This window comes from Lampris incognitus, chromosome 19 (genome assembly GCF_029633865.1).
Source record: "Lampris incognitus isolate fLamInc1 chromosome 19, fLamInc1.hap2, whole genome shotgun sequence".
Taxonomy (NCBI): Eukaryota; Metazoa; Chordata; class Actinopteri; order Lampriformes; family Lampridae; genus Lampris; species Lampris incognitus.
Window position 1 is genome coordinate 35,449,251 of NC_079229.1, and position 18,736 is coordinate 35,467,986.

At 46.1% G+C, this 18,736-nt stretch overlaps 1 protein-coding gene across 1 annotated transcript in view; it reads right to left on the reverse strand.

The window, feature by feature from the left end:
• The window catches only part of scn5lab (sodium channel, voltage gated, type V-like, alpha b), a 283,003-nt gene that overhangs the window by 213,456 nt on the left and 50,811 nt on the right, over positions 1–18,736 (reverse strand). The window contains exons 7-8 of the mRNA XM_056299257.1: positions 17,182–17,424; positions 5,290–5,353 (exon numbers count right to left, since the gene is read on the reverse strand). Coding sequence (XP_056155232.1) covers positions 5,290–5,353; positions 17,182–17,424 — 307 coding nt within the window. The remainder of the gene's footprint in view (positions 1–5,289; positions 5,354–17,181; positions 17,425–18,736) is intronic.

Sequence of the window (18,736 nt, forward strand, 5' to 3'; positions counted from 1 at the left end):
TGTTCTCTTCAATGTGTATATGGATGATCTCTCCAAAAAGTTAAGAGTGTAAGACTGGCTGTATGGTGGGGGATAGTCTTATTAACCATCTGATGTACGCTGATGACTTAGTCATACTGTCTCCTTACAGTGCTGGCCTACAGCAACTGCTTAGAGTCTGCTCAAGTTATGGTGTGCAGCGTGACATCACATTTAACTCTAAAAAGAGTGTTGTCATGATTGCTAAAATCAAGGAGGATAAGAAGCAAAATGTTCCCTCATTCTTCTTGGCAGACCAAGCACTACATGTGGTGAACAAAATGAGATATCTGGGTCACATCATCAGGAATGATCTATGTGACGACGATGATGTGCAGCGCCAGTGTTGCAAACTGTATGCACAAGCCAATATGCTGGCACGCAAATTTCATATGGGTGCAATTGAGGTTAAAACTGCTTTTTAGGGCCTACTGTACACCGCTCGACACAGCCCACTTGTGTTGCAATTATAGCCAAGCAAAAATGAAAAAAGCTGCAGGTAGCATATAATGATGCATATACTACCCTCATTACCCTCATTTCATTTTTAACATGTGCCTGCACATTGTTTTTAATGACAATAAATTGAATTGATTGAATGCATTTAGAATCTTGCTCAAGCTTCCAAGATGGACAAGTGCAAGTCACATGTTTGTGACTAGTAATGTTCCCACTTTTCATGTTGTGTTGAGGAATTTTATGTACTAATTTATGTGTCGATTAATTGATTCTAAGAATGTAATTATAATGCTCTTAACTGAGCTTAAACAAAGTGACACCAGGTATTCCTCTTGTTTTTGGAAACATTGGAACAAATGTCTACATAGCTTTTAGTCATTGTGGACTTGTGAGCTGCTGATTTTAGCTATATTTCTGTGTTCTTGTCTTGTGTTGTATTTCTTTGTTGTTGTCTTGAACATGGACCTACCTTTGTGTCTGAATAAAGTAAGATTTGTTTTGTTTGTTTAACCTCTTAGAAATTAGAAGACAATTAATAGGCCCCTATAACGAGACCTCTGGTGGTCTTCCTGAAGTTTCTTCCAGGTTTTCATTTCTGAGGGTTTTTTTTCTATGGAGTTCTTTTTCCCCATCTGATTGGGAGTGTCGTACATTGGCTTCTGTTTATTCTTATCCGTTAAACAATGGAATGTAATTGTAAAGTCCTGGTACTGAATTATTATAATTATTTTTTTCCCCAGAATTTCATTAAAGCGGCATGCTTCGTGAAATCTGTCCCCAGTTGGACGAGGTGTTGTGGTCGTTGTCATGTGACCACGGCGAGTCACTTTACAGATAAATGTTGAACGCACTTGGCGCTCTCTTTGCTACCACCATGAGCAAATACATCAGAAAATGTCTACTGAATGAATTTTTGTGGCATTCTACCTGAATATATCCACATTTGATGTGCCTTTAAAGGCTGCACAAAACACCACCAAGTTTCACAATCATTAGCATTTGTTTGCTGTCCACATTCTACTTTGTTTTTTTCCTAAAGGAGTGTTTGCTATAAACTCAGTAACTCAGCCCCATCAGGCGAGAGTCGTTCCAAATGGCACAGATGGATTTAAAGAAATGAAACCCACTCAGGAGCAAAAACTTGGTTCAGTCTATGGATGAGCCATCTCTCCTGGCACACTGACTCATGATGCAGCAGAACGCTTCATACCTGCACGAATCCACCTATCGTTGTCTGTGGTCAGTCAATCCCTCCCACTGCTTTAAAAAATGTAAATGCAAATGTTATAAAACAGATATCAAACCCCATTTACACCTGGTCATGGTTAATAAGACTTTAATATTTTAAAATCATGGTTTTAAAGCATGCATTGCAAATGGAGCATGATTAGATCTGGCACACCACCTCTGCAGGAAGTCTGGCAAGATGAATTAAATGATTGTTCATAGTGAAAGAGGGATTTTTTTGTGTAGACCTGAAGAATATCTTTGGTTTCCTGTCTAAATGTAAAATGGTATGTTTACTATACTGCCAATATAATTTCTTGCACCATCTCTTGCAGTTTCCTTTGCAGGGCACGTTAAGTTGTCTGTGTACCATGTCTATCAGTATGTACTGCGGTACTATATAAAGTGACAGGATAAGGTAGTGCAGTCTCAAGGACTAATTTCTTTACATGTGTTTAAAGTGGTGAGTGAAGTACTCCATATTCTTTCAATTCAAGCACTGTAGTATTATTTGTGCATCTGGGTGTAGAATATGTCTCTGTGAGTAGTTCAGCTCGGTGACCTTTGCCCTTAGGCAGGATGAATCAGCGTGAGCAGAGCATCCAACAGAACCAAATCACATTCTCGTCAACTTCAATGTCATCAGCGCCAGAGATGGTCTACCTCTTTCTCTGTCTGTCTCTCTCTCTCGCTCTCTCCCTCTCTGTCTGTCTATCTCGCTCTGTCTCTCTCTCTGTCAGTCTGTCTGTCTGTCTCTCTCATGCTCTCTGTGTCTGTCTGTCTGTCTCTCTTTCTGTCTGTCTCTGTCTCGCTCTCTTTCTATCTGTCTGTCTCTCTCTCTTTTTCTGTTTGTCTGTCTCTCTTTCTTTCTGTCTGTCTGTCTGTCTGTCTCTCTCACACTCCGTCTGTCTGTTTGTCTGTCTTTCTCTCTCTGGTTTAAACTATTGATAGATTACATTAAAATCTAAAGTGCCTGTAAAAAGTTTACATACCCTTCAAAATAATCACCTGTCACTGCCTTACAGTTTAAACATACACACACACACACACACACACACACACACACACACATATATGTATAATCTTATGTTTCCCTCCTGGCCGTAGTTATAAGACATTTGGGGAACTCTGCTTACTGCCCCACACCATATCTGTGTAAAGGTGACATAAACAAACCTGTGTTATGGATTAAGTGTGTGCGCTACTAAGTTGCTACAACATGTTATCCATCTCATCTGCTCTTTGACAACACGGCCTCATTGGAGCAGAAACTCCAGCTCAATTACAGCGGCCCAAACGCAACAAATGACAACCGACTTCTACACGCACGTAATCAGAAAAACACCCGAGAACAAACAAGCGTATCATTATTCTCTGGAACGGCTTTGACCAGAAAATAATTTGGTGGCGTCCATGTTTGTCCCGCGGGTTTCTTCTCCGAGTGGCCTTGAATTCGATGCAGGCGAGTCTTTGAACCACGGCGGAGAGTTTTAATTGACCTTTTCCGCTCCGTTACCTTCGCCGCCCCAGAGGTACTGAGTCAATGGTACATTATGTCTCCTCTCTCTTCCTGTCTGTCTTTCACTTCTTTTTCCCCCCCACAATCTTTCCTTCTGCTCTTGTCTTCTTCTCTATCTCTCACTCTCGTCTCACCTCGGAGGCTCATTTCAAATTTCCCGTTTTCCCGACAATGTTGCTCTCACTTCCTTGCCATCTCGTGTTCTCCTCCACCTCTTCTCCATGTGCTTTATCTTTCTTCACCTCTCCCCTCCTCCTCTCCTCATTCTGTCGTTCTCTTCTCCTCCACTTTTCCGTGCTGCCGCTACTGAACTGTCGCTCCCCTTCTCATCTGGTGCATCTGTCATTATTCATCTCTGCTATGTTTGTCGCCTGTCCTTTGCTAACCTTCCGCTCAGCTTCTTGGCTAGCTCCCGGTTAGCCTGGTTAGCTAGCTAGCGTTTCAGCTATCACCTCTGGACAGCTTTCATTCATGTCTCAGCACAGTCTGTCTCCTTTAATACTGGCCGGGAGCTAGGAGCAACTCCTCCAGCATCTTCTAATACACCCAAACACGGCTCTCGGGACCCTTTCTGCATATTGTCTTGTGCACATAGTACACACACACACACACACACACACACACAGAGAAATATCCGCGGCGGCCCTGTCATGGTGGTGTCATTCAGCATGGTCTCTGTGCGGAGACATTAGTCCGCTGTGACATTGTCACACATCATAAAAGCACATGGTCCCAGCAGCAAGACACAACGACAAAACCCAAACCAGCACATCCAACTTCTCTGTACCACACACACACACACACACACACAAACAAAACACACTGACCAATACAATCATTCAGATTTACACGGCGTCGCAGCGTGAGATGGAGCCTCGTGCATGCAGAGCCGTCAGCTTTGGGCAAATGTTTGTTTACGTTGCTGAACACAAAACTCGCTCCATTTTACAACAACCACAGCTTCCACAGAAGCCAATTACTGTAAATATAACGCTTTAAGATAACTATCATCTATAAATGCTTAATATATAAATTACTTATTATAAGAAAAATCATTGATGAAGAATGATATTATTTAGTTTATAACTGTATCAGATATTATATTGAATATTGGTTTATAGTGAGTACTTAATTTGGAAATGAGTCGAAACAATAAAAAATTATTCATAAATAATCAAAATGAAATTCTTGATATCGGTAGATATTCATTTTTTCATTCATCCATTATCCAAGCCGCTTATCTGAATTCGGGTCGCAGAGATGCTGCAGCCTATCCCAGCAGTCATTGGGCAGCTGGCGGGGAGACACCCTGGACAGGCCATCAGTCCATGACAGGGCTGACACACACACACACACACACACACACACACACACACACACACACACACACACACACACACACACACACACACACACACCTAGGGACAATTTAGTACGGCCAATTCACCTGACCTGCATGTCTTTGGGACTGTGGGAGGAAACCGGAGCCCCCGGAGGAAACCCACGCAGACATGGGGATAACATGCAAACTTCACACAGAGGACGACCCCCAAGGTTGGACTACCCCGGGGCTCGAACCCAGGACCTTCTTGCTGTGAGGCGCCCGCGCTAACCACTGCGCCGCCCAGTATTAGATATCAGTTAGATAGATAGATATTTGTTAAAGAATATTATCAAATAAATGAATAATTAAAAAATAAGTAATATTTTTTATTATGATTCATTAATGAATCATTTATCAACTGTTCTGGTCTAATAAAGAGGTAGTAATGAGGTAATAGCAGGTAGTTTGATTTGATGCACCTGACAGGTGATGATTGATTGGGGGGGGGGGGGCTTCCAGCGCTGTTGAAGTTAAACTTGTACTGAATGACGCATCATTTAGACTGATACCAGACAGCCACTAACTCCCTTTAATTGCCCTTAGTGGGTGTGACGTGCCCTGCTCAAGGGCTCTTTTCATGGTTTATAGAGAAACTGTTCCAACCATATTATCCACATTGTGTCAGGGATTTGAACTAGCAACCTTCTCACCTTGGGATGTGAAGGTAGAAGAGTCGACTCACCCTGCGTCGCTGCTGTTCCCACAGATTAAGGCGTCTTTCGCTCCCTCCACCTTGTAGAAGTTATCTTGAAGGAGAGAAATTCTGGATTAGTTCCTTGTTTCCACAAATGAAAAATGTCTGTTTCATCCATTTAGACAGTTATCCACATCATCGTCCGGCTCTATCTGACACAATACATCATCAAGTTTGCAAAATGTTGAAGTTGTATAGTTTTATATTATTCTAAATATCCTGTTCTTCTTTCTTCTGTGGATGGGATTGTCTATTTGCACATCCATTCAAATCCAAACCATGAATATCGATCAAAGCTCTCTCTACAAGCCCTCCTTATCAAATACAAACTATGTTGTCACTCCCACCCAAGACCTGCTAAATACGCATTTAACAGAAGAGGAAAATGGTCTGTTATTGTATTATGGGATTATCCCCCCCAAAAGAATGAATAAATAAATAAAACCTAAATTTACCCTTAAATGTCCTTGGTTGAGTCCCATTGGTTGGATTTGGTTCAGTAGGAGGAAACGGGGATATTTGACATTTCGCTATGTCCGCCTGCATTTCTTTTTCTTTTTTGAATTTTGCCCCTTTTTCCCCCCAATTGTATCCGGCCAATCACCCCATTCTTCCGAGCCGTCCCAGTCACTGCTCCATCCCCGCTGTCGATCCGGGAAGGGCTGCAGACTACCACGTCTCCTCCGATACATGTGGAGTCACCAGCCGCTTCTTTTCACCTGACAGTGAGGAGTTTCACCAGGGAGACATAGCATGTGAGGATCACGCTATTCCCCCGTTCCCCCAACCAACCAGAGGAGGCGTTAGTGCAGCGACCAGGACACATACCCACATCTGGCTTCCCACCTGCAGACACGGCCAGTTGTGTCTGTAGGGACGGACGCTTGACCAAGCCGGAGGTAACACGGGGACTCGAACCAGCGGTCCCCGTGTTGGTAGGCAACGGAATAGACCACCACGCTACCCGGACGCCCCCCTGCATTTCCTTCTTTTGTCTGTTGTGAGCAAGTGTGAAGACCAAAAACTCTTCAAAAAGAAATTTCTGATTCTCTTTACAGCAGGAAAACTGTTTTTTTATCCCAAAATATGAACAAAAATGTAGGGGGAAAAAAAACCAAAACTCAGTTGTGTTTGGATTAAAGAACAGCAATAAGGGTATAAACATGATTGTAAAGATCACCTGAAAATGTTTGGATGTGATTTTTTTTATATATATCGTTACAGTTTTCAATATAGTGATTGAACAGTTGCCTAGTTTACTCTATCACTTTTTCCCAAGTTTGAGTTATATGTTATTATTATTATTAAGTAATACCATACTATAGACTGTAAGATTACGCTGCTGTTCTGAGACAGTGTACACCATCTATTTCAACCTGTGTTTCCTTGGCTGTCTGTGCTGAAGCACAACCGATCCATAATGTTTAGGAAACATGAAATCCATATCAGGAATATTTCATTACCGTTTAGACGCCCTTGGCCCACAAGGCCACGTCCATTAAAGCCAACCCATTAGAGGAAACATGGCTGACTGACCATTTACTCAACTCCCACTTCTGAATGTACATTAACATTGATCACGACCCATTTCCATCCACGTGGACACGCAGCAGGATGAGCTACTTCACGCTCTCTTTGTAAACTGCTGAATGTCGGATCTGTCACCTTCTGACAACCACAATAAAACTGAGACCCTCCTCGTCGTCGCTGCCAATACTGAACCGTCTTCCAGGAAACAGGTCTTCCGTCTGAGGAGTCACGCCGTCAGTGGCCTTACTGCGATGGCGAAGGCATTTAGAAAGAAAGGACAAAATGTTGGCAGGATGCTTAATGCAATTGCATTAAAGTTACTCGGTCCAGGCCACTCATCTTTTATGCAACACCTTCTTTCAACGGCATCCATTCATTTCCAGCCATGATGACCCACCGCAGCACGTTCCAATATGAAATATCTTAAAATCAACTGAGAGGGGGCGTACGGGTGGCATGGTGGTCTATTCCATTGCCTACCAACACGGGGACCGCCTGTTCGAATCCCCGTGTTACCTCCGGCTTGGTCGGCCGTCCCTACAGACACAATTGGCCGTGTCTGCGGGTGGGAAGCCAGATGCGGGTATGTGTCCTGGTTGTTGCACTAGCACCTCCTCTGGTTGGTTTGGGCGCCTGTTCGGGGGGGACATCATGATCCTCCCACGCGCTACGTCCCCCTGGTGAAACTCCTCACTGTCAGGTGAAAAGAAGCGGCTGGTGACTCCACATGTATGGGAGGAGGCATGTGGTAGTCTGCAGCCCTCCCCGGATCAGCAGAGGGGGTGGAGCAGAGACCGGGATGGCTTGGAAGAGTGGGGTAATTGGCCGGGTACAACTGGGGAGAAAAAAATAAAATCAACTGAGACTAAAGGTCCAACTGTACCCATCAAAACTCAGTTTCAATGACTTTCCACAGAGTGTTTTTAGCGAGACACAACAGCTTCCCAACAACTCAAAGTCGTGAAAGGAAGCCGCAGACAGATCCTTGTTTTTTGTTTTGAGTTTTGTACTTCCTCTCCTTCTGTTGCTCTGGCTGAAGATGCAGTGTTTTCTCATTCAGCAAAGACAGTTTTGTAGTTTTGCTTTTGCAAAGACTTCACAGGAGCTAGCCCCCGACCCTGATCCTGACCGCGCACAGGTCGCCGACTGGCCAGAACGCACACACGTTTGTTCCATTTGCACACGGCAAGAGCTCTCCGCTCCCACTCACTACTTAATCCAAATACAGGCTAATTAAAAGGGTAGCTCCGCCACCAAAATACTATCATATCAGAGACACGCTATCATTTCCAAATCCCCCCTTTGATATTTTGAAGTTTTCCATGAAAAATTGATAACAAACTTGTTCTTTAATGATCTGAACATACTGTACATCAGATTTACATGGAACAAATACACACTGGGACCTTAAACAGCCCAAACAGACGGTGTGAATGTAAACCTCTTCCTCCCTTAACCCACAGCCCAGGACAACAGACCCAGTGTTCCCCCGGTGTCAGCGGCCCTGTGTGTGCCTCTATCCATACGCTTGAGTAATGATGCTGTTGCATGTGTGTGTGTGAATATGTGGCCGCCGAGCCAGGCTATGAAATGCTGTTGATGTTCATCTTGGTGCCTTTAACATGACCTCTGATGATGTATAAACTTTGTATGATTAAACTGTGTTGCATTCAGGCAAGTACAGTTGTAATGGCCTGTTTTGGTTAACATATTCGTGTCAGAACATATTAAGTATGATTGGTCTTGGACGAACGCCGCTCGTTTCTGCCCTGCGATGGCCTGGCAGCCTATCCAGGGTGTCTCCCCGCCTGCCGCCCAGTGACTGCTGGGATAGGCTCCAGCATCCCTGCAACTCCGCGGGCAGAATAAGTGGTTTGGGTAATAGATAGATGGATGGTCTTGGATGGTCTAGGCCCACCTGATTTTCTCTGTGCCCACCCACACTGCGGTTTCTGCCTACGCCACTGTACTGTACATATTGTTTTATCGTGTTTCAAGCAGTGTTCTAGTGTTCATGACTTGTCACATCTTTATCCATTTTGTCGCATGTCCTCTGTGAACTTGGGTTTATTTCTGAGATTCAGATCCTACTAAGTTTCAGATCAAGTTGTAAGTTGACTTTGCGTGTCCACAAATACACTGAATATCCATCCATCCATCCACTATCCAAACTGCTTATCCTTACTCAGGGTCGCAGGGGATGCTGGAGCCTATCCCAGCAGTCATTGGGCAGATACCCTTGACAGGCCGCCAGGTCATCACAGGACCAACACACACACACACACACACACACACACACACACACACACACACACACACACACACACACCCCTAGGGACAATTTAGTACGGCCGATTCACCTGACCTACATGTCTTTGGACTTTGGGAGGAATCCGGAGCACCTGAAGGAAACCCACGCAGACACGGGGAGAACACGCAAACTCCACACAGAGGACGACCCCCAAGGTTGGACTACCCTGGGGCTCAAACCCAAGACCTTCTTGCTGTGAGGTGACCATGCTAACCACTGCGCCACCCCATAGAAGAACAATGAGTCTGTTATTTTGATTATTGGCAAAGGTATCGATGATTTCATCAGTGTCCAAATCTTTTGTCATCCTGGTGTTTATGGCTAACACCAAATAAATTAAATTCATTTCTTTTTTATTGAAATGATTTGAATTTTAGACTTGCTATATTCACAGACAGTGAATGACACATTTCATTTGTTTTTTCCTGTTGTCTGTAATGCTGTTTTTTGTTGGGTTTTTTTTTTAATGTGATGTTTCGAGACTGAATACTTCATTGCCATATTGGTACAATCTACTGCTACTACTACTACTACTACTACTTTTGGCTGCTCCCGTTAGGGGGCGCCACAGCGGATCATCCATTTCCATTTCTTCCTGTCTTCTGCATCTTCCTCTGTCACACCATCCACCTGCATGTCTTCCCTCACCACATCCATAAACCTCCTCTCTGGCCTTCCTCTTCTCCTCTTCCCTGGCAGCTCCATATTCAGCATCCTTCTCCCAGTATACCCAGCATCTCTCCTCCACACATGTCCAAACCATCTCAATCTTGTCTCTCTTGCTTTGTCTCCAAACCGTCCAACCTGAGCTGTCCCTCTAATATACTCGTTCCTAATCCTGTCCTTCTGCATCACTCCCAATGAAAATCTTATCATCTTCAACTCTGCCACCTCCAGCTCCACCTCCTGTCTTTTCATCAGTGCCACTGTCTCCAAACCATACAACATAGCTGGTCTCACAACAACCATTTACAATACTGAGGGGTACAATACCGAGGGGAATTTGTTGTAGTGAGGCTCAGATGGACAAAAAGCCCGTAACCACATAACCTACCCACAGTTCACACATTCAGCTCACAATATCCTAAAAGATTTATCTTGTCCTAAAAATTTTAAATAGATTAAAACGAATAAAAGATTAATGAAGTCTCAGTATAACAGTGCCAGTTTGGAAGTGACCTCTTCTAACATACAGATGCTATTCAATCATTACCCATGATGCCCGGTTGTAGTCTGCGTCCTCAGATTTCTGCTCACTGAAGAAACTTTACTGGACATCGAGCTTTACATCCATGCCAGTATGAACACAGACCTCTCCTGTCGCTAAGATTTACTACATTCTGGTGCTCTGCAGTGCTTGACCCAATTTCACCGTTTCCTGAATGGCATTTATTCGTTTGGTAGAATACGGTGAATGATCAAACGTGACAGGGAGAAGCTGGGAGTTTCACATCGGCCTCTCTGATGGGACTTTCTCTGGACAGATGACTGACTCCCGCTGGATTAACTGGACATTATGGGAAATGTTGTGTACTGGGCACGTCCGCCACCCATCTCCCATCAAGCACTCTTAAAACCCAGCCAATATGACGGGCCAGGCCCCCGGTGTGATTATTGCCACAGCTGGGCTCTCAGGTTACACGGCAGCTCTCAGAGGTCGATACAGGGGCCTGCGGGGGACATTTGTTTGATCTGATGGACAGCAAAGCAAACTGGAAATGAATAAATAGAAGGTGCATTAGCTAGCCATTCCTATTTTATTTTTTTGTGACCAAATTTTCATTGGTTTTCCTTTTTTTTTTTACATTTGCTTTCCTTGTGGAGGAAGCATTACATATCAAAATGAAGTCGCTGAAAAGTTTTGACACTGCACAACACATCTACATTTTTTCACGAAGGTAATCACATTTGCATTCATATAGTGAGATGGAAGGATATACAAAAGTAAATGATATGAATAATACAGAAAAAGAGAACCCAAGATAAGCACGGCGGTTCTTTTAAGCTATAAAATTAGAGTTAGATCTTGTCATTTCTAGGGCTGTTCCGAATACCTTTTCTTTTTGGGGCTCTGAAGCTTCGGTAGTAATCAACAGCGAATACTCGGAGCGTCCCGGTGGGTGGGGGGGCTCGGGAAGGATTCAGCCAGACATTTCTCCATTGTTGGCTGAGACAGACGGCACAGCGGCGCAACACGTGTTTTTCAGTTTAATTAAAGACATCAGTTGTTAAGGGTTCTGGTATGCTACAGTATCGTTCTCTGTGTTGTTATTTGTGAATAAAAACCATTTTCCAAAAGGTTTGGTGTGTTTTATGCATGTCTGGGATTCGGTTGAATGAGGTCGTTCGTATCTATGCACCTTTTGTGACATTTTTTTTATAAATTATAGATCTACATAAATGCTCATTACAACAGGCTGCGAAGCCGAGACAACGCCCGAGAAAGCGCTGTGAAACAGAAGCACAGAAACAGCATACTAGCTCGGACAAATTCAAGATTTATATTTATAAGATTTATATTTATTTATTAACTTCTTCAATGTCATTTATTTATTTATAATTTATTGTCATTTCTCAGTACTCGCATACGTTGAAATGAAATTTGTCCTCCGCATTTAACCCTTCCTATACACTACAAGCAGTGGGCGGGGCCAACTCCAGCGCCACGTTCCCTGAGCCTAAGTCAGGGATAGGCAACATGGTCCAGAAGGGTCCGGTGTGGGTGCAGGTCTTTGTTCCAACCAGGGAGTTACACACCTGAGTCTACAAATCAAGGTCCTTAGGAAAGACTACTGGTTGATTTATAGAATCAGGTGTGTAACTCCTTGGTTGGAACAAAGACCTGTACCCACACCGGACCTTTCTGGACCATGTTGCCTATCCCTGGCCTAACTCTATAACGTTTGTTTTTTTTTGTTACCCCCCCCCCAATTTATTCGGCCAATCACCCCACTCTTCTGAGCCGTCTCGGTCGTTGCTCCACCCCCTCTGCTGATCAGGGGAGGGCTGCAGACTACCACATGCCTCCTCCCATACATGTGGAGTCACCAGCCGTTTCTTTTCGCCTGCAGTGAGGAGTTTCGCCAGGGGGGGGTGTAGCGCGTGGGAGGATCACGCTATTCCCCCCTAAACAGGCACCCTGGTCGACCAGAGGAGGCGCTAGTGCAGCGACCAGGACACACACCCACATCTGGCTTCCCACCCGCAGACACGGCCAATTGTGTCCGTAGGGACGCCCGACCAAGCCGGAGGTAGCATGGGGATTCGAACCGGCGATCCCCGTGTTGGTAGGCAACGGAAGAGACCGCCACGCCACCCGGACGCCCCCGTCTAGAAAGCTTTACAACCTGAACCCAACAAGTCAAACCGATACAAAACACATATTTCTGTTACAACAACAAATACTTCTAACGAGACAGCCGTAACCGATTATTATTAGGTTTTTTTTCGGCCAATACTTGCCTTAACCACAGATACTCCCACATTATTCCTTGTTTTTTACTTCAACTATTCGGGCCGGTTGAAGCTTGATAATGGCGGCTGGAACGCAGACGTCAGCTAAACTAAGCTAAGCTAAGCTAAACTAAGCCTGCTAGCTAGTATAGTCTCGGGTTTACACCGTACAATAGCCAGCTACTTACAGCGCTCACTTGCTGTTCAAACTGCCCATTTGGCACACCGCCTTGTCGTCGCTCAATTTTAAATTCGGTTTTGGAGAGAGTCGCCACACTGCCGCCTCCGCCATTCCGTCTTCCCCGTAACGGCCGAGGCCAACCGAAGCGTGACGTCACGGCTGCGCGTGGCCCACAGATCCCCAGGGTGTGACGACGCGGTTAAAACGTATAGATATAGTACAAGAATGGGCTGGCCAGCGCTATTTTGCAGTTCGCCTTTATTGCTAGCTTACATTAGGCAAATAAAAAATAAAAAAATAAAATAAAAAGAATATCCGCATCCCGAAACTGAAACCGGAAACCCACCGAACGAACATCCTGTTACCCGGGTATTCTGGGTCCGGCCTTGATCATGTCCCCTCTGTTTTGGCGTTCCCAAGTTCTTTTGCCCCCCCCCCCTCCCTCTGTTTTGGTGATTTGGTTTCTTTTCGTTTGCTTCTTATTACCGTACATGTGGGGAACTCCCCGCATAAGACAGCGAATTGATGCTAAATGTTCATTTCTGTAACAGAAGAAACGTTTGGGTTATTATCCTGATTTATGTATGTATGTATTTCTGTATTTGCTAGAGCTGTGTGTGTATGTATAGGGGTATGCATTTTCTGAACGACATAATGGCACACGTCACCTTCCTCATTTCTCACGCAGCGTTGGGACCTCTCTGGATACGAGCTCTCGTCACTCTGCTGTTTCACCGATTATGTGGCTGGATTTTTTTTTTGTTAGAAATCAAAGAAAATTTGGTCAACGACGTAAAAAAAAAATAAAAAATAAAGAGGGTGCATTAGCGAAGGTCTAGACTTTTGCCGGTCAAACACAAGCTGGATGGAGAGGAGTCACCATTCTAAAGGAATGTCAAAGGAATGGAAGTTCACACGCGCACACACACACACACACACACACACACACACAACGTTAGCTTTGCCATGTAGTTCTGAAGTTGGAGACTCACACTGCAAAGACCAAAGGCAAACAAGTCAGCTTCTCTCTTTGCCTCTGGATGTTTATGCTGCACAATAGACATCATGTCATCATGCTAGTGTGTGTGTGTGTGTGTGTAATGTCTAAACGTCATTGTGTTACTATGACGATAAGAACACAGGGTCAACAAGGCTGTCAAGTCATGTACAGTACATACCAGCTGACTCCACATGACCTCTGTGTGTGTGTGTGTGTGTGTGTGTGTGTGTGTGTGTGTGTGTGTGTGTGTGTGTGTGTGTGTGTGTGTGTCACATCCTGTATGTGTCTGTGAGCCTTTAAAAATATGACACCATTGTTGTGTGCGTGTGTGTTAGTGTGTGTGTTTTCACTGACATCAGCTGTAGGTCCAGTGCCAACATGACACTGTCCAGTCCATTTAGGAAACACCAGTCACTCCCACAGCGTGCCACGCATCATGCCTCTCCCCACACAGAACATTCTGGAAGCGTGTCCTTCTCCTGCGGCCGCCATTACATGTCAGCACCGCCACATGTAAGTGGAGTGAGAAATGAACTGCTCGGCTCATCAGCTTTTGGCGGTTATTGTCTGTCGACGCATTAATTTGCCCCAAAAGAACTTTGTGAGTCTGGTCTGAAAAGTATAAAACAAATACAGATTTGACCTCCATGAATATACTGATCTGACCTGCATCATGGTAACAACGCAATTACTGAAATGGTCACCTTCATCTGATATCCACAATCTGGACAAGTTCTCAATGTATCAAAAACTGCAGCCGGGATGCGAACCCGGGTCGCCCACGCCACGGGGGACTGCACTAACCAGTCAACTAAAGAGTCCGACCCGTTAGCCAAGAGCTAGCGAGTCCATGGTCGTTACACTACCCTCCTCCTTCGGGAAGCGTGTCCCCGCATTTTAGCATACCGGTTCCCTCACACCTCTGGGCGCACATACTTCCGATGGCCTCACGGTCTCACCGTCCCACTTCTGACACCAATGTAGCGAATTCAGGGGGCAGCCGGGAAGTGGGTCTCCCACACCACGGCCAACTACATCAACCAGCTGAGTAAAGGGTCCTACCCGTTAGCCAACCGGCTAGCAAGTCTACTCATTCATGCTTGTTACACATGTCAGGGTGCTTTTTTTGGGGGGGGGGGTTTCCCCCCTTTTACTCCCCCAATTGTATCCGGACAATTACCCTACTCTTCCGAACCTTCCCGGTCGCTGCTGCACCCCCTCTGCTGATCCGGGGAGGGCTGCAGACTACCAAATGCTTCCTCAGATACATGTGGAGTCGCCAGCCGCTTCTCTTCACCTGACAGTGAGGACATTCACCAGGGGGACGTAGCACGTGGGAGGATCATGCTATTCCCCCCGTTTGCCCTTCCCACCCGAACAGAGGAGGCACTGGTGCAGTGACCAGGACACATACCCACATCCAACTTCCCACCTGTAGACACAGCCGATTGTGTCTGTAGAGACGCCTGACAAAGCTGGAGGTAACACAGGGATTCGAACCGGGGATCCCCATGTTGGTAGGCAACGGAATAGACCACTATGCTACCTGGACACCAGGGTCACTTTTAAAGGACAGTTAATTGTAGTAACTTCACTTGCTTTAACAAAGACACGGGTGGGGGTTAGACTTCGTTTCGAGAGCAGAGGACTCGAGGTAGTTAATCGTACACAGGCATTCACCAGACTCAGCACATAGTTTCACATGGATGATTAAGCTAGCACCATGGCTCCAGAGCGCTCTCTCTGGCCACGGTAATGAAGAGGTCACTTAGATGAGTGATGAAACGTTTCTTTCTCAATAAACAGTGTCCAGATGAACTGATTTAGCTTTGTGTGATTATTCACTTTGTTACATCCCTCCCCTCTTAAGCCTTCTCGTGTTGAAACACCACAACCATTTAAACATCTAACGATAAAGGTAAGTGGTTAGCGTAGTCGCCCCACAGCAAGAAGGTCCTGGGTTCGAAACCCGGGGTTGTCCAACCTTGGGGGTTGTCCCCGGGTCGTCCTCTGTGTGGAGTTTGCATGTTCTCCCCGTGTCTGCATGGGTTTCCTCCCGGTGCTCTGGTTTCCTCCCACAGTCCAAAGACATGTAGGTCAGGTGAATCAGTCATACTTAACTGTCCCTAGGTATGAATGTGTGGGCCCTATGACAGACTGGCGGCTTGTCCAGGGTGTCTCCCCGCCTGCCGCCCAGTGACTGCTGGGATAGGCTCCAGCGTCCCACGACCCTAAGTAGGATAAGCGGTTTGGATAATGGATGGATGGTAGGAACCTATCACAAGAAACGCTGCAACTCTTTACACAGGGTTGTTTGGGAACTTGTTACCACTGCTGTCAGTTCTGCAGGTATTAGTCTCACACCATTAGGTACCCTACATGTTAAACCTAGGGCCATGCTGCAGGCTCTGCCCTGTTCATCACCCTTACCCCCACCGCTAGTGTCCACTTCCAACGTTACTTCTGCACCATTTACTCTCACCATACACTCTTCTCCACCCACTCCACCCTGCCTGCACTTGCTTCCTCACCTCTCTTCTGCACTCCCTGTTACTTTGGACAGTTGAACCCCGAGTATTTAAACTCATATGCCTTCGCCACCTCTACTCCTTGCATCCTCACCATTCCACTGTCCTCCCTCTCATTCACACATAGTCACACTGACGCCACATAAAAAGGAATAGAACACTGAGCATTTTAAGTACAGTTAATAAAGGGAGAACGAGTAGGATTTGTCGGTTGCGGTTTGTTAACGCAACGTTCAGAGTTGGCCCCTCCCCTCCGGCTCAACGTCACCCGAAGGACACGCCCCCTGAGCGCAGTTCCCAGAACACATCCCAGTGTACAGGCCAACTCCACGTCGCTCTTCATCCCCATCCTCTCCTTCAGGGCTCGCCAACGGGTGAAAGCCAGCCCCAGATTCACTCTCGTTTGGGAGCGAGCTTCGTCCGCTTGGCGTGTCGCCTCGCTGTGTTAGCGTCTTTTTTACGATCTCGATCTGGCACCTGGTCGCTATGGTTTTTATAGAGTCCCGCTGCCCAAAGGTTAACGCCCAGAAATGTCCCGTACACAGCAAAATAAGACAAATAAGAAAAGGCAGGAAGTGGACAGGGCCTCTGCAGACACAGACACCGCCACACACGACTGGTGGGTCTCGTTCCACCTTAAATTTATTTTATTATTAAAAGAATATCGAGTTTACGACATGTTTCTTTCTTATTTAAAAAGGCGTCTGGAACAGGAGGTGGTTGCATCACTGAAGCCCCGTCACCACTCAACGACTGTTTTCAACAGAAACATGGAGTCTGGAAACTGATCTGTTCTTGGTACATCCTCACCAGAATCACATGACATCTTTCTGTTGTGTGTGTGTGTGTGTGTGTGTTGTGTGTGTGTGCAGCTCACCCTCGTCGTTGAGGAAGTCCTTGACGGAGGTCCAGGTCTTGTTGTTGCAGTAGAAGGTGGCGTTGGCCGGCAGCGTGCCGTTGACGCAGTGCACGGTGCTGCGGACGCATTTCTGCCGCAGGTTCCCCATGAAGAGCTGCAGGCCAATGAGGGCGAAGACGCTGAGGCAGAAGACCGTGAGGATCATCACGTCCGCCAGCTTCTTCACCGACTGGATCAGGGCGCCCACGATGGTCTTCAGGCCTGGTGGGAGCCCGAAGGTGGACGGACGGACGGACGGACGGACGGACGGATGACACACAAAGACAAACACAAATGTGAAGGTGTACGTGAACAGACAAGGACGACATGGGAAAAACACACACGGACACAAACGCACAAACACAAATACGCAGTAATGCAAAAGTGACAAAATAGAATCAGTTTAATAAATTGTGCGCTATGGTTGGAGGCCGGTCGGCTTAAAGTTGGCTTTAAAAGACTGATCTGAACTTCACGTAAAAGTATGTACATGTAGTACTTCTGCATGCCTCAGAAACCATATGCCGACGACTTTTCATTTACATTACACGTTACATCCGCCAATAAAGACTAATTAATATTCAGGCATTTCAGACAGTAGAGTCGTTAAGTAACGCCTCACTTGATGCAGCGAAAACACAAATACACTTTCAGCACGTGAAAATACCAAACTGCTGTCGAGACGAAAACCAAGCACATCAATTTCATTTCTTATTGTTGTTTTTTTTTTGTGAGGAATTTTCCCCCTCTTCTTCCCCCCAGTTGGACTTGGCCAATCACCCCACTCTTCTGAGCCGTCCCGGTCTCTGCTCCACCCCCTCTGCTGATCCGGGGAGGGCTGCAGACTACCACATGCCTCCTCCCATACAGGTGGAGTCACCAGCCGCTTCTTTTCACCTGACAGTGAGGAGTTTCACCAGGGGGATGTAGCGCGTGGGAGGATCACGCTATTCCCCCCAGTTCCCCCTCCCCCCCCTGAACAGGTGCCCCAACCAGCCAGAGGAGGCGCTAGTGCAGCGACCAGGACACACACCCACATCCGGGTTCCCACCCATAGAAACGGCCAATTGTGTCTGTAGGGACGCCCGACCAAGCCGGAGGTAACACGGGGGATTCGAACCGGAGATCCCCGTGTTGGTAAACAATGGAATAGACCGCCACGCCACCCGGACGCCCCCTCATTGGTTTTCTTACTGAATTAAAAGTTTCCTCGCAGGCTCAGAAGTTTTATAAATCTGAACAGAGGCAAAGCAGACACCCAAAGTGGTTTGATTCGTTTTCTTAAAAAACAAACGAGGGCTAAAAAAGGTTTTCACCCGACAGCAGCTCTTAGGTGTTGCAAATGGTGCCGTCGAGAAAGGCCAAACACAATAAAACAAACATGCAAACACAGCAACACTACGCTCACGTGAGGAAGCCAAACCCAGACACGAACACACAGCGAGAACAGAGGGACCACGAGACAAACTGGACCACGCTACACTTACCACACAAACCAGGCCGGCCCTTTCGGCATGTGCTCTCATGTATTTGG